Below are 16,905 nucleotides of genomic sequence, written 5' to 3'. Positions count from 1 at the left end.
ACACTGTGTCTTTTGTATAAAGAAAAACATTTAAATATAATTTTATTATTGACGCCATTGTGTAAATCACTTTTTTATTTCTTTCTCTCAGTATTTCAGTGCCACATTATATGTGTAATTTGAAGCTCACGTCACTATAGAAATGTAGTAAAGACCCACCTTTCCTCTTACAGATAATTACAGACTGGACATATAGATCCCAATAGTAAACTCCTTCCTACCCATTCGTAAAACATACATACTTATGTTCCTGGCTGTTGGCAACTGTGTCGGTTTAAATCAGATGACAAGCAGTTCTGAGCACACTCAGTCCCACAGCTTTAAATCTGCCAGCTCAGGACTAAATACAGCAAGTAATAACTCCCGTGATTATTTAATCTGTTAATATTTTAGCCTGACAACATATACAATTACATAGAAGCAAAGGAACTAAATATCACCCCCCGCCCCAAAACACACACACACAATTATTTATTTATCCCTCACTCAGGCATCAGGAAATTGTCCACTACCCACCTTATAAGAAAAAAAGCAAAGCATCACACATAACAGCAAGTATATAAGTATACAACTGCCTTGCTTTTCCATTAGTGGGGAATGAGTTCAACATGAACCAGATCAATGGCCTGTCAATCATACCTCATCACGAGTGTTATTGATGGCCTTGCCAAGCAGACACATGCAGAAGAGCAAACAACACCCCCCAACCAGCAGTATGCCCAGTAAAATATACACCGCATTTATAGTCCAGAACGCAAACAGATAGACTGTTTTAGCACAGTAATCCACAGCACTGGTATCGTAGTTGGGTGGATATATAGAGTAGACCCACACATTACCTGTAGGGGGAGACAAGGAGACATTTGCAATTATCTGAAGGCACCAAACCTGAATTCTCTGGCAAAATTCACTTCTTATAAAATCAATAAGAGGAATAAGAAGACTGTTACTCTAGTAATCCATCTAAACCTTTTATTTTAAAAAAGTCACCTGGATGATCCTCAAGCATTTAATTATTTATTTTACCACACACACACACACACACACACACACACAAAAGAAGACTCCAGGTGAGTATCTGCAGTAAGAAATGCAAGACATTTTGGAAATACTCAAACAAGACAACCTGGGACCAACAACCAGTCCACAGGCATTAACTGAAGCTCTTGACTCATTTCTGCACAATTCTGGGTTTGAGCTCCAGATTGGATATTTAACATGAAAGAGCAGAGGGGTATTCCTACTATTAGCATTACATCAAGACCTCAGCATTAAACCTTAATCTCTGGTTAATCCAGACCAATCAGGTTTCCTCTCTGTGTTGTCTTTCTGGCAGCTGTGGTGCAAAGGCATGTGTGTGTTTCTAATTACCGGAGATGAACCAGATGAAGAGGAAGAGGGTGACGAGGGAGTTCCAGGCAGTGCACAGGCTGCTCAGGGAACCCGAACTGCCATGTTCATCCTCGCGTGCACACGGCAGGCAGGACAGCAGCGCCAAGACAAGCCCGAACACACCGGACACCAGCAGGTAAATGGGTATGTTCGGCTGCCTGGGGCATTTTTCCAGGTACTGTTGACCTGGGGGGTCACGTGCACATACATACATACATACATACATATAATCATGATTCTGGTCTTCTCCAATTCCTCCTCTCACGTCTTTAACAGGACACTTTAAAATATCGATAATATGTGCTTAATGTCAACAATACAGCGTGTGTACAGTGCATACTAGCAGTAAACATCTCAGCAGGCTTATGTATTGACATCTGCCACCTAGTGGTCAGTCAGAGCATGTCGTAAAAGTGTTGTCTGCTGGGCATGAAGGTTTTAATCCATCAAATAGACATTACTGAACAACTGCTTGACGGGAATGAAGACTAACGCCACACTGCCCTTTTGCGGATAAGATCAAACCATCCTGGTCTGAAAGCAAGTTGCTCTGAGAATTCTCTGCTACATTAGTAACTGTCTAATACTGACATTAGTTATTCACGGAAGTAGGCTACTTACTGCACCATCACCACCATCATCACTTTACATAACAATAGTTTACAATTTACATAACACTAATGTTTGTGAGCTTGTGGTAAACAAATTCATGTTTTTGTTTGAAACCATATACCTACCAATGACCACCTGGGCGATGGGTAAAGCAATCGCAAGGAGTTTGGACAATACTGTGCAAAAATGAAGAACCAGTTAGTGAGTTAATAAACAGCATTATTAGGCATAAAGTTTTACACAAGAATGGACATGTACGCCCTCCTGAATCATCGTTCTCACAGGCCACATTTGCTCAGGGAATTTATCAGCAAATCAGAAAGTGTACATTGTGTAATATGAGCGAGAAACTTTTAATGCGACTTCCCAAACACACAGCACCCTGCATTTGGTTTGGCATACTTAGCACAGGCACGCTGAGCACAGCGGTCGTCCGGATGTTCTGTAGTAAAGACCTATTCTCCATCGTCTCCTGCCCTCGCTCATCCTGCAGTGACGGAGGTAAAAGGGTGGGGTGAGTGCCTCACACACAACGATCAGAAAGGAAGCAAGAACACCACCTGTGTTCTCACTTCAGAGAGAATCCACATGGCAAGTAGTCATTTCTCCACAAACACAAGCAAATTAAACAGCACATGTTTTCCCTTCTATGATGCGCAATTAAAGGTTTGCCCTATTTAAGAGCTCCTTTTGATTTTAAAGTATCTCTAGGCATCAGAACAGAGTGAATTTCACAGAACTGGTGTGCTGCTGGATACAGGGATAGTTCTGCCAGCGTTCCCACCCCTACTGCAGTGTCACCAAGACAAAAGGTTAAGAACACACGCTTGGACCCAGAGAGAATTGCCAAAGCACACAAAACAAATGCTTGTATCCAGGAGTAAACGTGGAAGAACCTCCACGTTTGTGGTTTCTGTTTCTTTCTGATGGATTTAATCTGATAACCAGCCATAAAGCGAGACTTTGGTTGACTTGTCGCTTATTTACTGTCTAAACGATGTCTGGTATGAAAATCAACACAAATTCATGAAATTCACGAGTCTGTACGGAAGGCCTGCAGGACTGTGAGGCAGCCACAAGCCTCAAGTGTCCCTTCATAAATGTGAAATATCTGTGGCGTTGCAGTAGTCACGTGTTAAAAACAAAAACAGTGAGTCTTCTCAACCACATTCAGTTTAACCTGGAAGTCTGAGTTTAGTCTTAAAACGACCCCAAATCACACCGACATGAGTGTAGGCCGTCCTGGCGCTGTGGCCGAACACATCGGTCGAGCGTTAAATGCAGGAAAAAGTAACTGACCAACTTTGTTAAGATGCATTGATTCATCAACAAGGATTTGCATATCTGTCTAAACTCTGTAAGCACGACCCAATACAATGAATTTAAGGAGTGACATTCTGTCGAAAAACTTTTAAACGTCAACTTTTGAGTCCACTTTAAAATGGTAACGGATTCCTTTGTCAGGTGAAAGTGTCCAAGTTATATCCAGACCCCGTGTCTAAAGTGTGAAATTAGTTGGGCACAAGAGTTTGAAATCAATAGCTGATTTCAACAGCTTCAACGTACAACAGCTGATTTCAACAGCTTCAATGTACAAGAGCTGATTTCAACATACACTCCTTTTGATTTTAAAGCATCTCTAGGCATCAGAACAGAGTGAATTTCACAGCACTGGTGTGCTGCTGGATACAGGGATAGTTGTGTGATAGAGAGAATTGCCAAAGCACACAAAACAAGTGCTTGTATCCACGAGTAAACGTGGAATGACAGAGACCAAGGCTCCAGGCCTGGACCAAGGACACCAGACTAGGATGAATTTAGCAGTTCTCCGCTCCTCTACATCATGAACTAAGTCTTAAATCGAATGCAGTAATCTGCACTAGACCTCCACAAGTCAAACCCCACTACCATTCCCTCTACCACTGTACAGATACTCTGTGCAGCACCCCTGGGCACAAGTGCTGTGATGGACCACATCCACGTTTGTGGTTTCTGTTTCTTTCTGACGGATTTAATCTGATCACCAGCCATAAAGCGAGACTTTCGTTGACTTGTCGCTTATTTATTGTCTAAACGATGTCTGGTATGAAAATCAACACAAATTCATGAAATTCACGAGTCTGTACGGAAGGCCTGCAGGACCTCAAGTGTCCCTTCATAAATGTGAAATATCTGTGGCGTTGCAGTAGTCACGTGTTAAAAACAAAAACAGTGAGTCTTCTCAACCACATTCAGTTTTACCTGGAAGTCTGAGTTTAGTCTTAAAACGAACCCAAATCACACCGACATTAGTGTGGGCCGTCCTGGCGCTGTGGCCGAACACGTCAGTCGAGCGTTAAATGCAGGAAAAAGTAACTGACCAACTTTGTTAAGATGCATTGATTCATGAAGGATTTGCATATTTGTCTAAACTCTGTAGTCACGACACAATACAAAGAATTTAAGGAGTGGCTTTCTGTAGAAAATCTTTTCAACGTCAACTTTTGAGTCCATTTTAAAACGTCGCGGCTCCTCTTGTCGGGTGAAAGTGTCCGAGTTATATCAGGGTGTGAGTTTATGAGTTTATTTAACTGTCACAAGAGATAGAGATCAATAGCTGATTTCAATCATGTAAATACGTTATCGGTAGCGAGACTTTCCAAAACCCGACAGATCCAAAGTTATGAAGCTGTTTAAGATTGCGACGACTAACGAAATGCTACAAATTAACGTTTAACATTTTAATACTTTAGAAAATCTGCAGACTTGAAGACTAACGCGTTACTTTCACCAACTCCTCCTGACACAACTCCTCGCGTCCCACTTCAGAAAAGGCACAAGAACATTTTCTTACCAAAGTTTTGAAAGTATCTCTGAAGGTAATCTCAGTGAAGTGTTAAAGGGGCTAAATAAGTAAGAACCTACCGGGGAACTAGACTATATTGACGGTCAGTTCTCCTAACGAAGAGGACGTCCTACACACCGGAAACGGGACTTTCGGTTTTAGGTTTTAAACTTTCACTCGAAAAGCTGCGCGACACGAAGAGCTCGTTTCAAACTATGCTTGAAAACGCTTACTCGCTAAAATAACAATTCAGTCGTTAAAAAACAGATTTATTACAGAATATAAAACGAACATGAAATATTAAAGAACGTTTCTGATAAGCATTTACAATGGCTCACGGTCACGTGAGCTCAGAGATGGACGCGTGTTGATTCTGCTGCGCTACTTTCTTCACTCGCATGTTGAGGTCTCCTTCCAAACCATCACTTTTAAGACAAATATCACTTCTGAGACCTACAGTCTTTATTTATAAATGTAACTAGAACAAAATTATTATTCAAAACCGCAGTTTTTCGAATTACCATAAATATCAAATTTCCTCTGTACTACCATCATCTTGAATTTTGAAAGCGACAAATTAACACGGACCAGGTGAGATGTGTGCAAAACACTTCCTTAGCCTAGCTTTTCTCAAAAATATCTTGCAGTAAAGAGTCTCATGGTATATTTGTTTTTTTTGTTGTTGTTTTTTTTACAGTATAAAGACATACATGATCACATGGCAAACATTTGGATGTTTTTATCAGCATGTAAATGCCATAGTGAGTGTGTGAGAGACAGGTAGAGCGTGTGTGTGTGTTTAGTGTGGTTATGGAGCACTCGTAGCCGGTGATTCTGAGCGTTCTGTCTTCACACTGGTCTCTATGCTGATGGGGGAGGTGCCCATTTGGGGAAGAACACTTTTGTGCTCCAGTGAGGAAGATGATGACGAAGGAAGAGACACTACAATATATTTTTGCAGGGGTCGTGACCCTGCCACTGTGCCAGTACCCCCAGACTCCAGTTTCACAAGCGGCTGCAGCGGGGTGGGGCCGCTGGGAACGGTGCTGGTGACAGGCGAGCCTGACTGGGAGGAGCTTAGCGTGATCACCTGTGAGGGGGCAGGGGTTGGGGGCGGGGTTAGGGTTTGAAAGATCATGAGGAAATAAAGTTAAATGCAGACATCATACACAGTATGTACAGTGGGTGTGAACGCCCGTACACATCTACATGCCTGTGGACGTTAGGGTTTATCTCATTACCTGCTGCGTGGAGGCGGCCCCTGCACTGGTTGCCATGACAATGTACTTGGTGGCTGGGGGTGAGGGCTGGGTGGGCGTTCCCGGGCGAGTGGACATGAGGGTGAGTGAACTGGGAACTTTAATGATGCTGGGGGTCCGGGAGCCTCCTGCTGGGCCCATAGCCACCCCACTCTGAGACACAGAGAGAGTCGGTCTGGGCTGGGGGGCGGACACACACACACACACACACACACACACATTTGGACCTGACGATCATCAATTAAATAAATAATCAAGCAACAGGAAAGATTCTCAGACCAAAGTATTAAACCTTAGCGATGCTATTTGGGATCCAGCGTTGTTTATGAATGATTCCATACACAAGACAATAAATTTGTCCCACACTGGTCACGGATGATCTCCAGATGTTCAGGTGTTTTTGTTTACCCGTTTACCTGATGTCTATTTAATAACCCTTGTGCACCGAGCACGTCTGTCTCACCTGTGTGATTGTGAGTGTGGTTCTGTTGACGGTCTGGGCTTGCAGGGCGGCCTGGGCCCGGGCCTTCACCACGTGTGAACACAGCATGGGGCCCAGGTAACCGTAGTCAACCCGGTACTGATCCACCACGTCTGGGGCCGGACGCATCTTTGCAATCACACTTGCACAGTGCTTCTGCCAGCGGACATAAACAGGGTGTCTTATGCAAACATACGCACTGAGAAAGCTCTCGATGTATTTGTTGTGTGATACAGCCCTGCTTATGTGCCCATCGCCCCCAACAGCGCCTCCTACAGGCCTCACCAGGAGCAACGTCTGCACATGATCCGCTCCAATCTTGTCAATGTTGGACACTACTGGCCCCTCCATCACTGCTTTAATACGCGATCCTTCCACAGTCAACCGAGGAATTATCAACGTCTTTATTACCTAGAGGTAGAGAGAGAGAGAAGGACAGAGAGAGAAACACCGGTGGGTGAGCAGGAGTGTAACAGGTCTAATCAGAATCAGAAGTACCTAACTGATCCCAGGGGGAAGTTGCAGAAGAGGTCCAAGTTTGTGGTGTTCCCACAGTGAAGGAATGACACTCACATCAGGGCCGAGCTCCGACAAGCCTGCAATACAGCCATAGCGTGTAGTCCACTGGGTTTTCTCATCCAACCACGACTGAAAGAAACAGGGTGGAGGGAGGTAAAGAAAGAGAGAGAGAGAAAATGGAACTACCATAAGAGATGCAGTCTTCACCAAATCCATGTGCCACAGGACCAATAAATCTGTTTCTTTACTGGTGTTTGCTAATTAGTTTAACTTATGGTCCAATATTTCCACTTTTTTTTTGTCCGATATAAACTTTGATATAAACTTTTTTTTACTTAACTTTTTTATATAGATATAAAACACACACACACACACACACCCGCTGCCATGGCCCACCTTTGTGAAGGTCTTGGTGATGCGTGACTGAATGTTGTTGGTAGTCGTGCTAAAGGTCTTGCAGCTCTGAGCCATGAGTCTGGCAGCAAAGTCGCGGAGGGCCCAGTGGTTATCCACGTCCGGCCGCAAACATAACTGCTTACTCACTATACACGTCACCACAGCGGGGAGCAGCTCATGTAGCTAGCTCACCGGACAAACACACACACACACACACACACACACACACACAAGAAAAGAAATTAGAATTAGCACAGTGGGCAGCAAAAAGAGCCAGCAAGCAGGGTTAAATGGTGAAATCATCAGCCTAATGAACGGCGTGGTCTGAATCCTTTCTTCTCCAATTATGCGCTCTGTGACCACGGACACTCACATATTTCTCCAGATACAGTGTCGGGTTGTCCATAAGAGCCTTCATCATCCTCATCAGGTAGATCAACAGGGCCAGGTTATTCTGTACCACATTCACACGCACCTGAAGGAGACAGACAGACAGAAACTGGTTTTCCATTCACAGGTTTCACAAATGTGCATTGAACAGCTGCCACATGTGGCCACATGACACATGAATCTTGTTCACATTGTGGATATGCAAAAATGCCTACAAGGTAAAAATGCCTACAGAAATATACAAGGTAGTCATTGTGTTGTGAACAAAAATAAATGAAAACCAAACATGTAATGAAAATATTTAACCCTGTGTTTGCCATTATAATGTCAGGTTGGATATCACATGACCTTTGGCCCTGTATGAATATGAATCCTTTGAAGTGTCAGTGCACAACTATTCTCAATTTGGGGAACTGGTAGCACAAAAACAAATGAATAACTGAGATTGAACATGAGAGAAGGAGAAAAGTGAGAAAGCAAAGCACACTTACGCCTTCTGATATGAACGTACTGAACCTCGGGAGCATTTGGTACAGGCCTGGATCTGTGGCTATGCTCTGCAGCGCCTCCTACAGTGAGAGATGAGAATAGAAGATGGTGAGCAAGAGAACACACACACAGATGGAACACACACACCCAACGCTCGTGCGACACACGTACCGCTCTCTTGGCCTCGCAGGAGCCCACACAGGCCTCCGTGATCTCCTTGTAATACAGCTGCTGCTCCACGGAGAGCTCGTGGGTGCTGCGTGGCTTCAATCTCAACTTCTCCTTCCCTGGAGCCAAGAGAAAGACACACACGGTAAATGTTGAAAAATGGTAAAGGAAGGTAAAGGAATGTGTAATGCAGCCTGAAGACAGGCGTTGACCTTTGACTTCTGCAGAGGTTGCACCTTGTCCCTTCGGCTGGATAGCACCTTCCTCCTCCTGACCAGGTTTTACTGCTTTAAGAGGCTCTGTAGACTCGGCTTTCTGCTGCTCTTTTGTGGCTAGAGCGATAGAGATAGAGAGATAGAGAGAGATAGAGAGAGATGGAGATAGATAGTGATAGAGAGAGATAGAGAGCAAAGAAGGAAGAAAATAACAGCAGTAGGAAAATTCACATTGTTGATCTGCCATGTCACATTGGAACTGTAACGGCAGCTGGGAGGTTTGCTCACCTGGGGGTGGGTTCTCAGGGATGGCAGGCTGGACACCATCTATACTTAACCAATGAGCTACACACACACACAGGAAATCAGTCAATATGATAGCCTCACAGCCTAAACCAGCATCACTATCGCACAGCTCAATCTGTTCTTCCTGATCACACTGTAAACCTCACTTTATCTCATCCAGAAGTGCTTCGCTGTATGGCTCTACATCTATTCATCTCACTTTAACGCTATGCTTTATTATTTCAATATCTCACTACAACACTGAACCTCATCTCTGCACATTCTCTAATGTCTAAGTGCCCATATGTTGGTTGCTCGGCCAAACACAAGGTCTTCTCAGCACTTTGGCCAGCAGACATCCTTCCGGTGTTAACACCTCGTCTTTAATTTTAATTCTACCTTTGAGCGAGACGTCCAGGGGCACGCGGGGGAGGGGGGTGTTGATGATGTCACTGAGGTCCACTTCTTTTTCCTCATAGAAGTGCAGCTCTCGCCCTCCACCACTCGCAAAGCGGAAAGGGATGAACTCCTGGCTCTGGAAGCCGTAGAGGGGCTACGGCACACGGCACAGCGGTCACACACACATACAAACGCACGCGCACAAAACGCGCGAGCTCGGCCCTTTGCGGCCGGGGAGCGAGGCGTGTGTCTGAGAGAAGTGTCGTGCTGGGCAATCACCTCCACATTCTTCAGCTTCAGAGCGTGGTCGATGTCGTTGGTCGTCAGCTTGCGCCTTTTGCCGTGATGCATGAACTTGAGTGCGTCCTAGCAGAACCAGAGCAGAGGAGCACGGCCCAGTTTAAGTTAAATTCTGGCGTTTAGATCTTCCCTGTAATACGTGTGATGAGACCTTCGTTCTTACTGTGGTGAACTTGCTGACAATCATAATTCAGTTCCTCCTGAATCTATAACAAATGTAGGTGTACAGACAACACACAACTGTACAGAAACCTCTGTGTGTGCAGCTATTTTATGGTCAGTAGAGCTGGATACAACCAGAAACAAGCATGCACAAACTGGTCGCCAGTTTGCGCCTTTTCCCGTGATGCGTTTGTCAACATTTCATTCACAGTCATCCATTTTAGCATTACTGAGTGATGTAACTGTTTATCTCGACATTTTAACCCTTGGACTGTGTATGTCCAACATGCAGCAGAACTATGCTTAGGGGTTGGGAGTAGTACCCATGTAGATTGAGAAGTGGGTTAATAAATAAGTACAAAAAGTATAACCTACAAATAAGTAGGTTAAGGAGATTTATTTGAGGGTGGCCTCTGAATGATCTTTTTGATGCGGTAGATTTCATGAGTGAAAATCTGTACCTGAGTGATCTCTTTGAAGTGATCAGTTTTGTGTGGGTGACCTGAGTGATTTCTTTGATGTGATCAGTTTTGTGTGTGTGACCTGAGTGAACTCTTTGACGTGATCTATTTGATGTGATCAGATTTGTGTGTGTGACCTGAGTGATCTCTTTGACGTGATCAGTTTGGTGTGGGTGACTTGAGTGATCTCTTTGACATGATCAGTTTTGTGTGGGTGACCTGAGTGATCTCTTTGACATGATCAGTTTTGTGTGGGAGACCTGAGTGATCTCTTTGACGTGATCAGTTTTGTGTGTGTGTGATCTCAGTGATCTCTTTGATGGCGTAGACTTTGTGGGAAGGACCTGAGTGATCTGTTTGATGTGACCAGGTTTCGTGGCGATACCTGCGCTGTCTCTTTGATGCAGTGCGGTTTGTAGGCCGGATTTGAGCGACCCCTTTGACACAGTATGGATAGTGGGTAGGTTTATTTGGTGGTACTCGAGTGATCTCTCATGCGGTAGGGTTAGTAGACAGGATCAAAGTGATCTCTTTAAACGTGGTAGTATTCATAGTGGGTTCTCCTTGATGCGGAAGTGTTAGTGGATGGGTTTGGAGGTTTTATCTCATTTGTTCGATAGTGTAAGTAGGTGGGTCTGGGGACAGTACCTGAGCTATCTCCTTGATGCGGTAGCTGACCTCCTCGCTGAGTGCCACACAGCTGTCCTCTTGTAGCTGACCCACTCCTACTGACTCTGCCATCGCCTTCATGGATTCTGTGGGCAAAATCACCGAGCATAGCTTCTGTCTCCTCTCCTCTGCCATCACAAACTGAAAGAGACAGGATATATGGGTTAGGTGGCTTCTGTAGTTAGTTTATGTAGTTCTAACAATGAAACTGTTAAAGATAAAGATTTAGAATTACACATTCACGTAAAAAAGTTTATACAATTTCATTACTATGATTAGCGTAGACTTGCGTTTCATCACTTTAACAACAAATACTTATATTTTAATCGCACCAAAAGTAAACATCACGTCGGTTTCTCGTTTCGAGCACCCTTCAGTGATGCACGGAGAAGTCAGACCGCCAAACAGCCTCCCTCATCACAAACTTTCACTTAAAACATGAGTTTGCTATCTTATATCACCGAGATCTCGGACACTAACATTTATTTTTCATTTAAATAAAACGTCAATCAATGAAAAATAAACTTCATGCACTAAATGCAAAAAAATTACGGGCACAACGTTTAAATCCCAATTTATAACTATTTTACAATGCTACTATATACATTATATACTAGTTTCTCGTTTGTAAAATGTGAGTCTCGCTTTGTTCGTGAATAAATGAGTGAAATGTTCCCAGCTGGAGTCTCAGTCTAGTGCACTAGCCCTCACAGCTAGCTAGCCACTTAGTGGCTACTAACACTGGCACTTACCTTTACCGAAATAGATGTTCTAACAACCCGTAATAAATCAGCAAACCCTTTAAATACGCAACAAATACTAATCCAGGAACTGATGAGCTTTTTTGGTTAAACTAAATAATTACTACTCAAACATATTCGTTGTATTATTATTTTTGTTTCATGCTTTAGAGTTCCGACCCTTTTTTCTGAAAATGCGCCATTTTGAATGTGTGGCGAGGGTCCTTACCGCGCACACATAACCTGAGAAAAATATTCACACCAAAATACGAAAATAAAATATTTATTACTTCGTTTGAATTCAAGTCAACATATATAAGCAATAAAAGTCGCAAAGCAACACAAAACGATAAATTACGGATAAAATATTAATCGATTTCAAGAGCGGCGCTGTTATGTAGCTTTCAGGACACATTCGATTATGTCGTTCATCTACTTATAAACCTGCCTCTAAACACACACACACACACACACACACACACACACACACACACACAAAATAACTCAATTACTATTTCTTCACAACTTAGTGCTTTCCACTTCTGAAAATACCAGTTCACTGCTGCAATTTATTGAAGCTCTTTCCAGTTGCTTAACGCGTGCAGCGCGGAATTACAATTCTGTCTTAGGCGTGGCCTCAGAAACGTCGTCTTATAAATAACAGTTAAAAGTCAATATGAACCCCTATCTATATATGTGGCAATCCTTTGAGATACCAATTTCACAGCATACTCCCATTTTTAATTTATTTATTTTTAAATCTCTTTTTTGTTTTAGGCGTGGCCTCGGATTGATTTCAGCTGTGTATTAAAACCGTGCATCATAGCTCGCACAATTAAAAGACCGTGAAAACGCAGTTTCATTCAGCTGCATAAGCTCCCCACTAGGATACGTCAGCGTAACACTTGCATTTGTTTGGTTACTTTAATAAACAAAAATGTTTAAAGTAACGTTCTTCATGACGGCTTTGATCTGTCGGGAGTTGGGTGACGTGTCCGCGTATCCAGATATTTATAACAACGAACTTTATTATTCTCAAATAAGTGAACGCTTGCCATCGAAGATTGCCCACCATCTGCTGGCAGAGCCGTTAAGCAGAGCGAATATTCAGGTCAACACCGTTACTGTAACCTGCCATCCCACCTGCATGGTCATCACGGTGAAGGCGGATCTGTTTAATGTCGGTATTCCTGTTAACGCTGCGGACCTGCGTCTTGGAACAGACCATCAACTCAGGACGTTATGTGGAGTCATCGCTACTTCGGCAGATGAATATATACTGGAAGCGGCTCTGACTGACTGTGGCACTCAGCACTGGGTATGCTGCGTTAAGACCAGTTGGTCACGTTTAAATATGCTGCTACAGAGTTGTGTTTATAAAACGTTCACGTGTTGAACTGGACCACGTGTATTAAATGAATATCCACAACCTCCTCTGTCCAGATTACAGAAGATGCCCTCGTTTATACCAACCTCCTCGTTTACTCACCTGAGCCTACTCTTGATGGTGTTGTTCGAACAGAGGATGCGGTCATCCCTATTAGATGCCATTATGGCAGGTAACCATCCTGACTGAAACCAGCATCCAAAGATGGGTTTGGTGACTCAGAATTTTGGAAGCTTGGCAAGACTGTCTCCCTTGTTGTTAGCTTGTTTCATGAGTTATTTTGTGCATGTTGACACATTTTCCTGTTTCCCAGGAAGTTTAATGTTGGTACAAACCCAGTCCTGCCAACCTGGATTCTCCACCAGACTACGCAGTCTGCAGCAGAAAACCTGGCTTTCTCATTGAATCTGATGACAAGTGGGGTTCAATAATGACACTAGACTTTAAAAACCTTTGTAGTCTACCCTTTTACACAACTTCCTGTTTATCTCTGCAGGTGACTGGACCGAGACACGAGCCTCTAGCATCTTCTTCCTGGGAGACATGATAAATATGGAAGCCCGTATGCCACAAATGGACTTGCTTGTGTTTATCGAGAGTTGTGTTGCCACAACTACTCCCAACACAAATTCGGTCCCTATGTACAAGTTTGTAGATAATGGGTACGACTTTTAAATTTTTTTTCTTCGGGGAGTTTGTAGGATTAGGCATAAACATGGATGGCTCTCGTGATGGTGCTTGTCAAGAATCTTAAATGGTGGTTCATATAATTGTTTTTGCTGCTTCCTGTACACTGTGCCCATTCAGGTGTATGGTAGACGGGCAGCGGACTGGTTCAAAGTCCCGCTTCCTGCCCAGAACCCAGCCCAACAAACTCCAGCTCCAGCTGGAGGCCTTCATATTCTACCAGATGCGTTGTGAGGTGCATTGGAACATGGCTGTCACACTTTATTAGTGCCAAGGCTGAACGTGGACTGGAGGAGGGTTGTGTTTGGGGGAGGGGGGCCTTACTCTTTCTTGCGTCTTTGTCCCATAGATCTATGTTACTTGTACCCTAAAAGCTTATCCCTTGAATCAAGCGAGTGGGACCATGAACAAGGCATGCTCTTTCATCGACGGCAGGTCTGCTTTCAAACTTCTATTGTACAGACCCTTATTTTTCCTCTGAAAAGGGTCATGTTAAAGTGATTGTGTGTCTTGCTAAGCTGGAGGTCTGCAGCGGGAGATCACTGGACCTGTACCAGCTGTGATGCTATTGAGCAGGACCCTCCATCTCATCAGGCCCGACCACCCTTGGACTCCTCTACTTCTAGTCTCAAACACGACCCCATGCAGGCAGACTCAACAGTGCTGGACTCCAAAGCGGCTGGTTCCGTCTCCCCTCAGGAACCTGCTGCGGCCTGGAGAGGCACTGTGGCCTTCCAGAAAGGAAACGATCAGAAGAGTAAGTGATGATGCCCAGTCTTACCCACTAACCATCCAAACTGTGTCTGTAATGGCTCTTGATTTACAGCACTGGAGTGGCAAAAAGTGGCAAGTGTAGGCCCACTGACCATCAAAAATAAACTGGCGCCCCCTAGTGTGAAGGAAGTCATCCATCACTTCTCTGTTGGAGGCAACACGTCAATACCACACAACCACCTCGGGGAGAATGAAGTCTATGCAAGCATAGGTTTGTACTTTCTGATACACCTTTCAGATACAACACTGTTTCTGTGCAGCATCTTGAATAAATAAAAAAATTAATTCCTGCACTGTTGGACTTGAGATAATATAAGACATTATATTTTATAATGTATATTATATAATGTATATAATGCATATTTGTAAAATATCCCTTAGTAATGAGCCTTTGCTCTGCTGCCTTGGCAACGCATCTGATTTGTATTCGCAATTCTACACAGCACCGTGATTTTAAGTGAAGTATTCGGAACCGTTCCTTCTAACATGTATGATGCCAGTGGATGAAATATGAATATTGGATCACGCTGAAGGATGGTTCATCACTTGATATAGCACATTTCCTAGCATCAAGGTCTCTGTCCATTCTTGGAACAAAATATGCTGGATGCCGTTGTCATGAGATGGGTCTCGGATGTTTAGAGTGTTTTATGAAGGTTTTAAAGGGGAATGGTGAAGGTGTTCCATACATATTTGGTCAAACTCCATAGTTTAGGAACAACCACTTTAAATGACTGATCACTAAGTGGCCAGTATAAACCAATGGACTTAATAAATGCTTACAATGATTGAATGTAAGGTTCCAATTTAGACACTGGACTCTGAATGTAGCCTGTATAGTTTAGGTTTTCTATTTTAAATGTAGTCTCTTGCATATCCTGACTCAGAAGAGAGAAACGATGCTCCAGATGTGACCACCTCTGAGCCTCAGACATGGGAAATGGAGATGACTGCAGAAGGTACGGTGTTCACACGTCTGAAATCCCACCATCTATTAACGGCGTGTGCCAGGATAGGGATCTGTGTCTGGTGGGAGAGAACATATGGGCTTTGTTTTGAGGGTGCATGCACACTAAGGGTTATTTGATCAATTTTCACCAGTGACTTTATTCTTAATACTCATGACTGATGACTATGATGTTTTAAACCACATATCAACCCCTCGTCAGTAAGCTGTAACCCTGTAGGATGTCCAGTGTTTGAATTTTCCACCAAATGATCCAACATGCATATTGTTTAAACCCAAGTACAGCTTGGTCAAGGAAGTAATTTGGTTTGATCCTAGTGGAACTTGTGCTCATCAGGAGATGGAAGTTCATGGAACTCTGTTCTTGAATCTCTGGAGAACATTATGGCCTGCAGTGTGCATTTCTTTGGTTATTGGTTGATTTTTGAATGCTCTTTATTTTTATATATGTAGCATTGCACACCGTTAATGGAACTTCAAGCCAGAGTAACTCCATCACAGGACCGAGTCTTCTGGCTGCCAACCTTGAGACGGAACAGCTTCCAGACATGGCATCCCCCGTCTATGGATCCAACAGCTCAATGCTAAGACCCACACCGCTGCAAACCAAACCGCAGTCTACAGTCTCCGCAGAGGCTGTGCAGACGCTCGCCAAAGACGGTCATGGAAGTCTATAAAAAGGACCAGAAGGAAGAGGTGGACAGTCAGTTTGAGAAATAAACGTTCCAAACTGTATCTGTGGAGTCTTGATTTTTCACTTTGTGAATGCATACTGAAGCCATTAATCCCTCCTCTAAAAAAGGGTCTAATTTCGAAGTTGATCTCTATAATCCTCAATCCATCAAGATGACCATTTTGTATATTCTGACAATGAAAGGTTTTGTCTGCTATTTGAGGATTGACAATTTTAGATCCTGACAGTTGATTATTCTGAACAATATCTGCCTAAATTGGAATATAAATTGATAATGACTGGCTGGCTAGAAATAGTGTGTGCAGTGCAGTAGAAGGCAAAGTGTAGTGTGTGTGTGTGGGGAGCCAGCTCTGTGTGATGAACCCCACAATTAAGGTTAGTGGAGGAGAATAATGTTTAATACTCCTTCACAACTGTGTGCAAATGAGGATTTTTTTTATATGCCATGTTGTGGTAAATATATTGCAGATCATATCTGCAATATAAAATGATGCTCTGTACACAAAATGTGACAATTATCACTGCATAATCTCCCAAACCATAATGGGAATTTATGTATCTTGGGGATTTGTTAAATTCATAAGCATAAACCCAACTGACAAACTATGCGGGTTGTGTTTGACTAAGGCCCAACG

The 16,905-nt window shown here is 43.4% G+C and overlaps 3 protein-coding genes across 5 annotated transcripts; 1 reads left to right on the top strand and 2 right to left on the bottom strand.

The window, feature by feature from the left end:
• Positions 1-99: 99 nt before the first annotated feature.
• On the bottom strand, positions 100-5,052 carry LOC143518626 (transmembrane protein 272-like). Of its 2 annotated transcripts, none has more exons than XM_077011238.1 (5): positions 4,909-5,052; positions 2,407-2,491; positions 2,130-2,180; positions 1,372-1,578; positions 100-839 (listed from the first exon to the last, which is right to left on the bottom strand). In XM_077011238.1, the coding sequence occupies exons 2-5, from the start codon at positions 2,468-2,470 to the stop codon at positions 634-636; spliced, it is 528 nt and encodes a 175-aa protein (XP_076867353.1). In that variant the 5' UTR covers positions 2,471-2,491; positions 4,909-5,052; the 3' UTR covers positions 100-633. The 2 variants fall into 2 exon arrangements, with proteins under 2 accessions (XP_076867353.1, XP_076867352.1); XM_077011237.1 differs by having other exon boundaries at positions 4,838-4,988.
• A 216-nt stretch (positions 5,053-5,268) lies between these two features.
• taf6 (TAF6 RNA polymerase II, TATA box binding protein (TBP)-associated factor) lies at positions 5,269-11,981 on the bottom strand. Of its 2 annotated transcripts, none has more exons than XM_077011222.1 (15): positions 11,774-11,981; positions 11,001-11,162; positions 9,709-9,795; positions 9,430-9,583; positions 9,034-9,090; positions 8,743-8,862; positions 8,534-8,649; positions 8,365-8,442; positions 7,857-7,958; positions 7,484-7,666; positions 7,142-7,216; positions 6,854-6,979; positions 6,551-6,724; positions 6,070-6,267; positions 5,269-5,918 (listed from the first exon to the last, which is right to left on the bottom strand). In XM_077011222.1, exons 2-15 carry the CDS (start codon positions 11,154-11,156, stop codon positions 5,637-5,639), a joined length of 1,908 nt encoding a protein of 635 aa, XP_076867337.1. In that variant the 5' UTR covers positions 11,157-11,162; positions 11,774-11,981; the 3' UTR covers positions 5,269-5,636. The 2 variants fall into 2 exon arrangements, with proteins under 2 accessions (XP_076867337.1, XP_076867338.1); XM_077011223.1 differs by lacking the exon at positions 11,774-11,981 and adding an exon at positions 11,354-11,496.
• Positions 11,982-12,614: 633 nt separating this feature from the next.
• Positions 12,615-16,311, top strand: LOC143518620 (zona pellucida sperm-binding protein 3-like). Its single transcript, XM_077011224.1, has 10 exons — positions 12,615-13,079; positions 13,205-13,320; positions 13,462-13,565; positions 13,645-13,810; positions 13,956-14,070; positions 14,185-14,270; positions 14,354-14,592; positions 14,662-14,820; positions 15,497-15,568; positions 16,030-16,311. Exons 1-10 carry the CDS (start codon positions 12,699-12,701, stop codon positions 16,251-16,253), a joined length of 1,662 nt encoding a protein of 553 aa, XP_076867339.1. The 5' UTR covers positions 12,615-12,698; the 3' UTR covers positions 16,254-16,311.
• The last annotated feature ends 594 nt before the right edge of the window (positions 16,312-16,905 follow it).

This window comes from Brachyhypopomus gauderio, chromosome 7 (genome assembly GCF_052324685.1).
Source record: "Brachyhypopomus gauderio isolate BG-103 chromosome 7, BGAUD_0.2, whole genome shotgun sequence".
Classification (NCBI taxonomy): domain Eukaryota; kingdom Metazoa; phylum Chordata; class Actinopteri; order Gymnotiformes; family Hypopomidae; genus Brachyhypopomus; species Brachyhypopomus gauderio.
The sequence above is the reverse complement of the archived record's forward strand: the minus strand, read 5'-3'. Positions and strand labels throughout refer to the sequence as shown.

Coding starts and splice junctions, on each gene's coding strand:
- taf6 (XM_077011222.1), bottom strand. CDS start 11,156: ATGGCAGAGGAGAGGAGACAGAAGCTATGCTCGGTGATTTTGCCCACA. Junction 7,217..7,483: donor TCACCAAGACCTTCACAAAG/GTGGGCCATGGC, acceptor TGTTTCTTTCAG/TCGTGGTTGGATGAGAAAAC. Junction 6,725..6,853: donor ATGTGCAGACGTTGCTCCTG/GTGAGGCCTGTA, acceptor GTCCGCTGGCAG/AAGCACTGTGCAAGTGTGAT.
- LOC143518626 (XM_077011238.1), bottom strand. CDS start 2,470: ATGGAGAATAGGTCTTTACTACAGAACATCCGGACGACCGCTGTGCTC. Junction 1,579..2,129: donor CATCGCCCAGGTGGTCATTG/GTAGGTATATGG, acceptor GTGACCCCCCAG/GTCAACAGTACCTGGAAAAA. Junction 840..1,371: donor CTTCATCTGGTTCATCTCCG/GTAATTAGAAAC, acceptor CTCCCCCTACAG/GTAATGTGTGGGTCTACTCT.
- LOC143518620 (XM_077011224.1), top strand. CDS start 12,699: ATGTTTAAAGTAACGTTCTTCATGACGGCTTTGATCTGTCGGGAGTTG. Junction 13,080..13,204: donor ACTGTGGCACTCAGCACTGG/GTATGCTGCGTT, acceptor TCCTCTGTCCAG/ATTACAGAAGATGCCCTCGT. Junction 13,566..13,644: donor CTCATTGAATCTGATGACAA/GTGGGGTTCAAT, acceptor TTATCTCTGCAG/GTGACTGGACCGAGACACGA.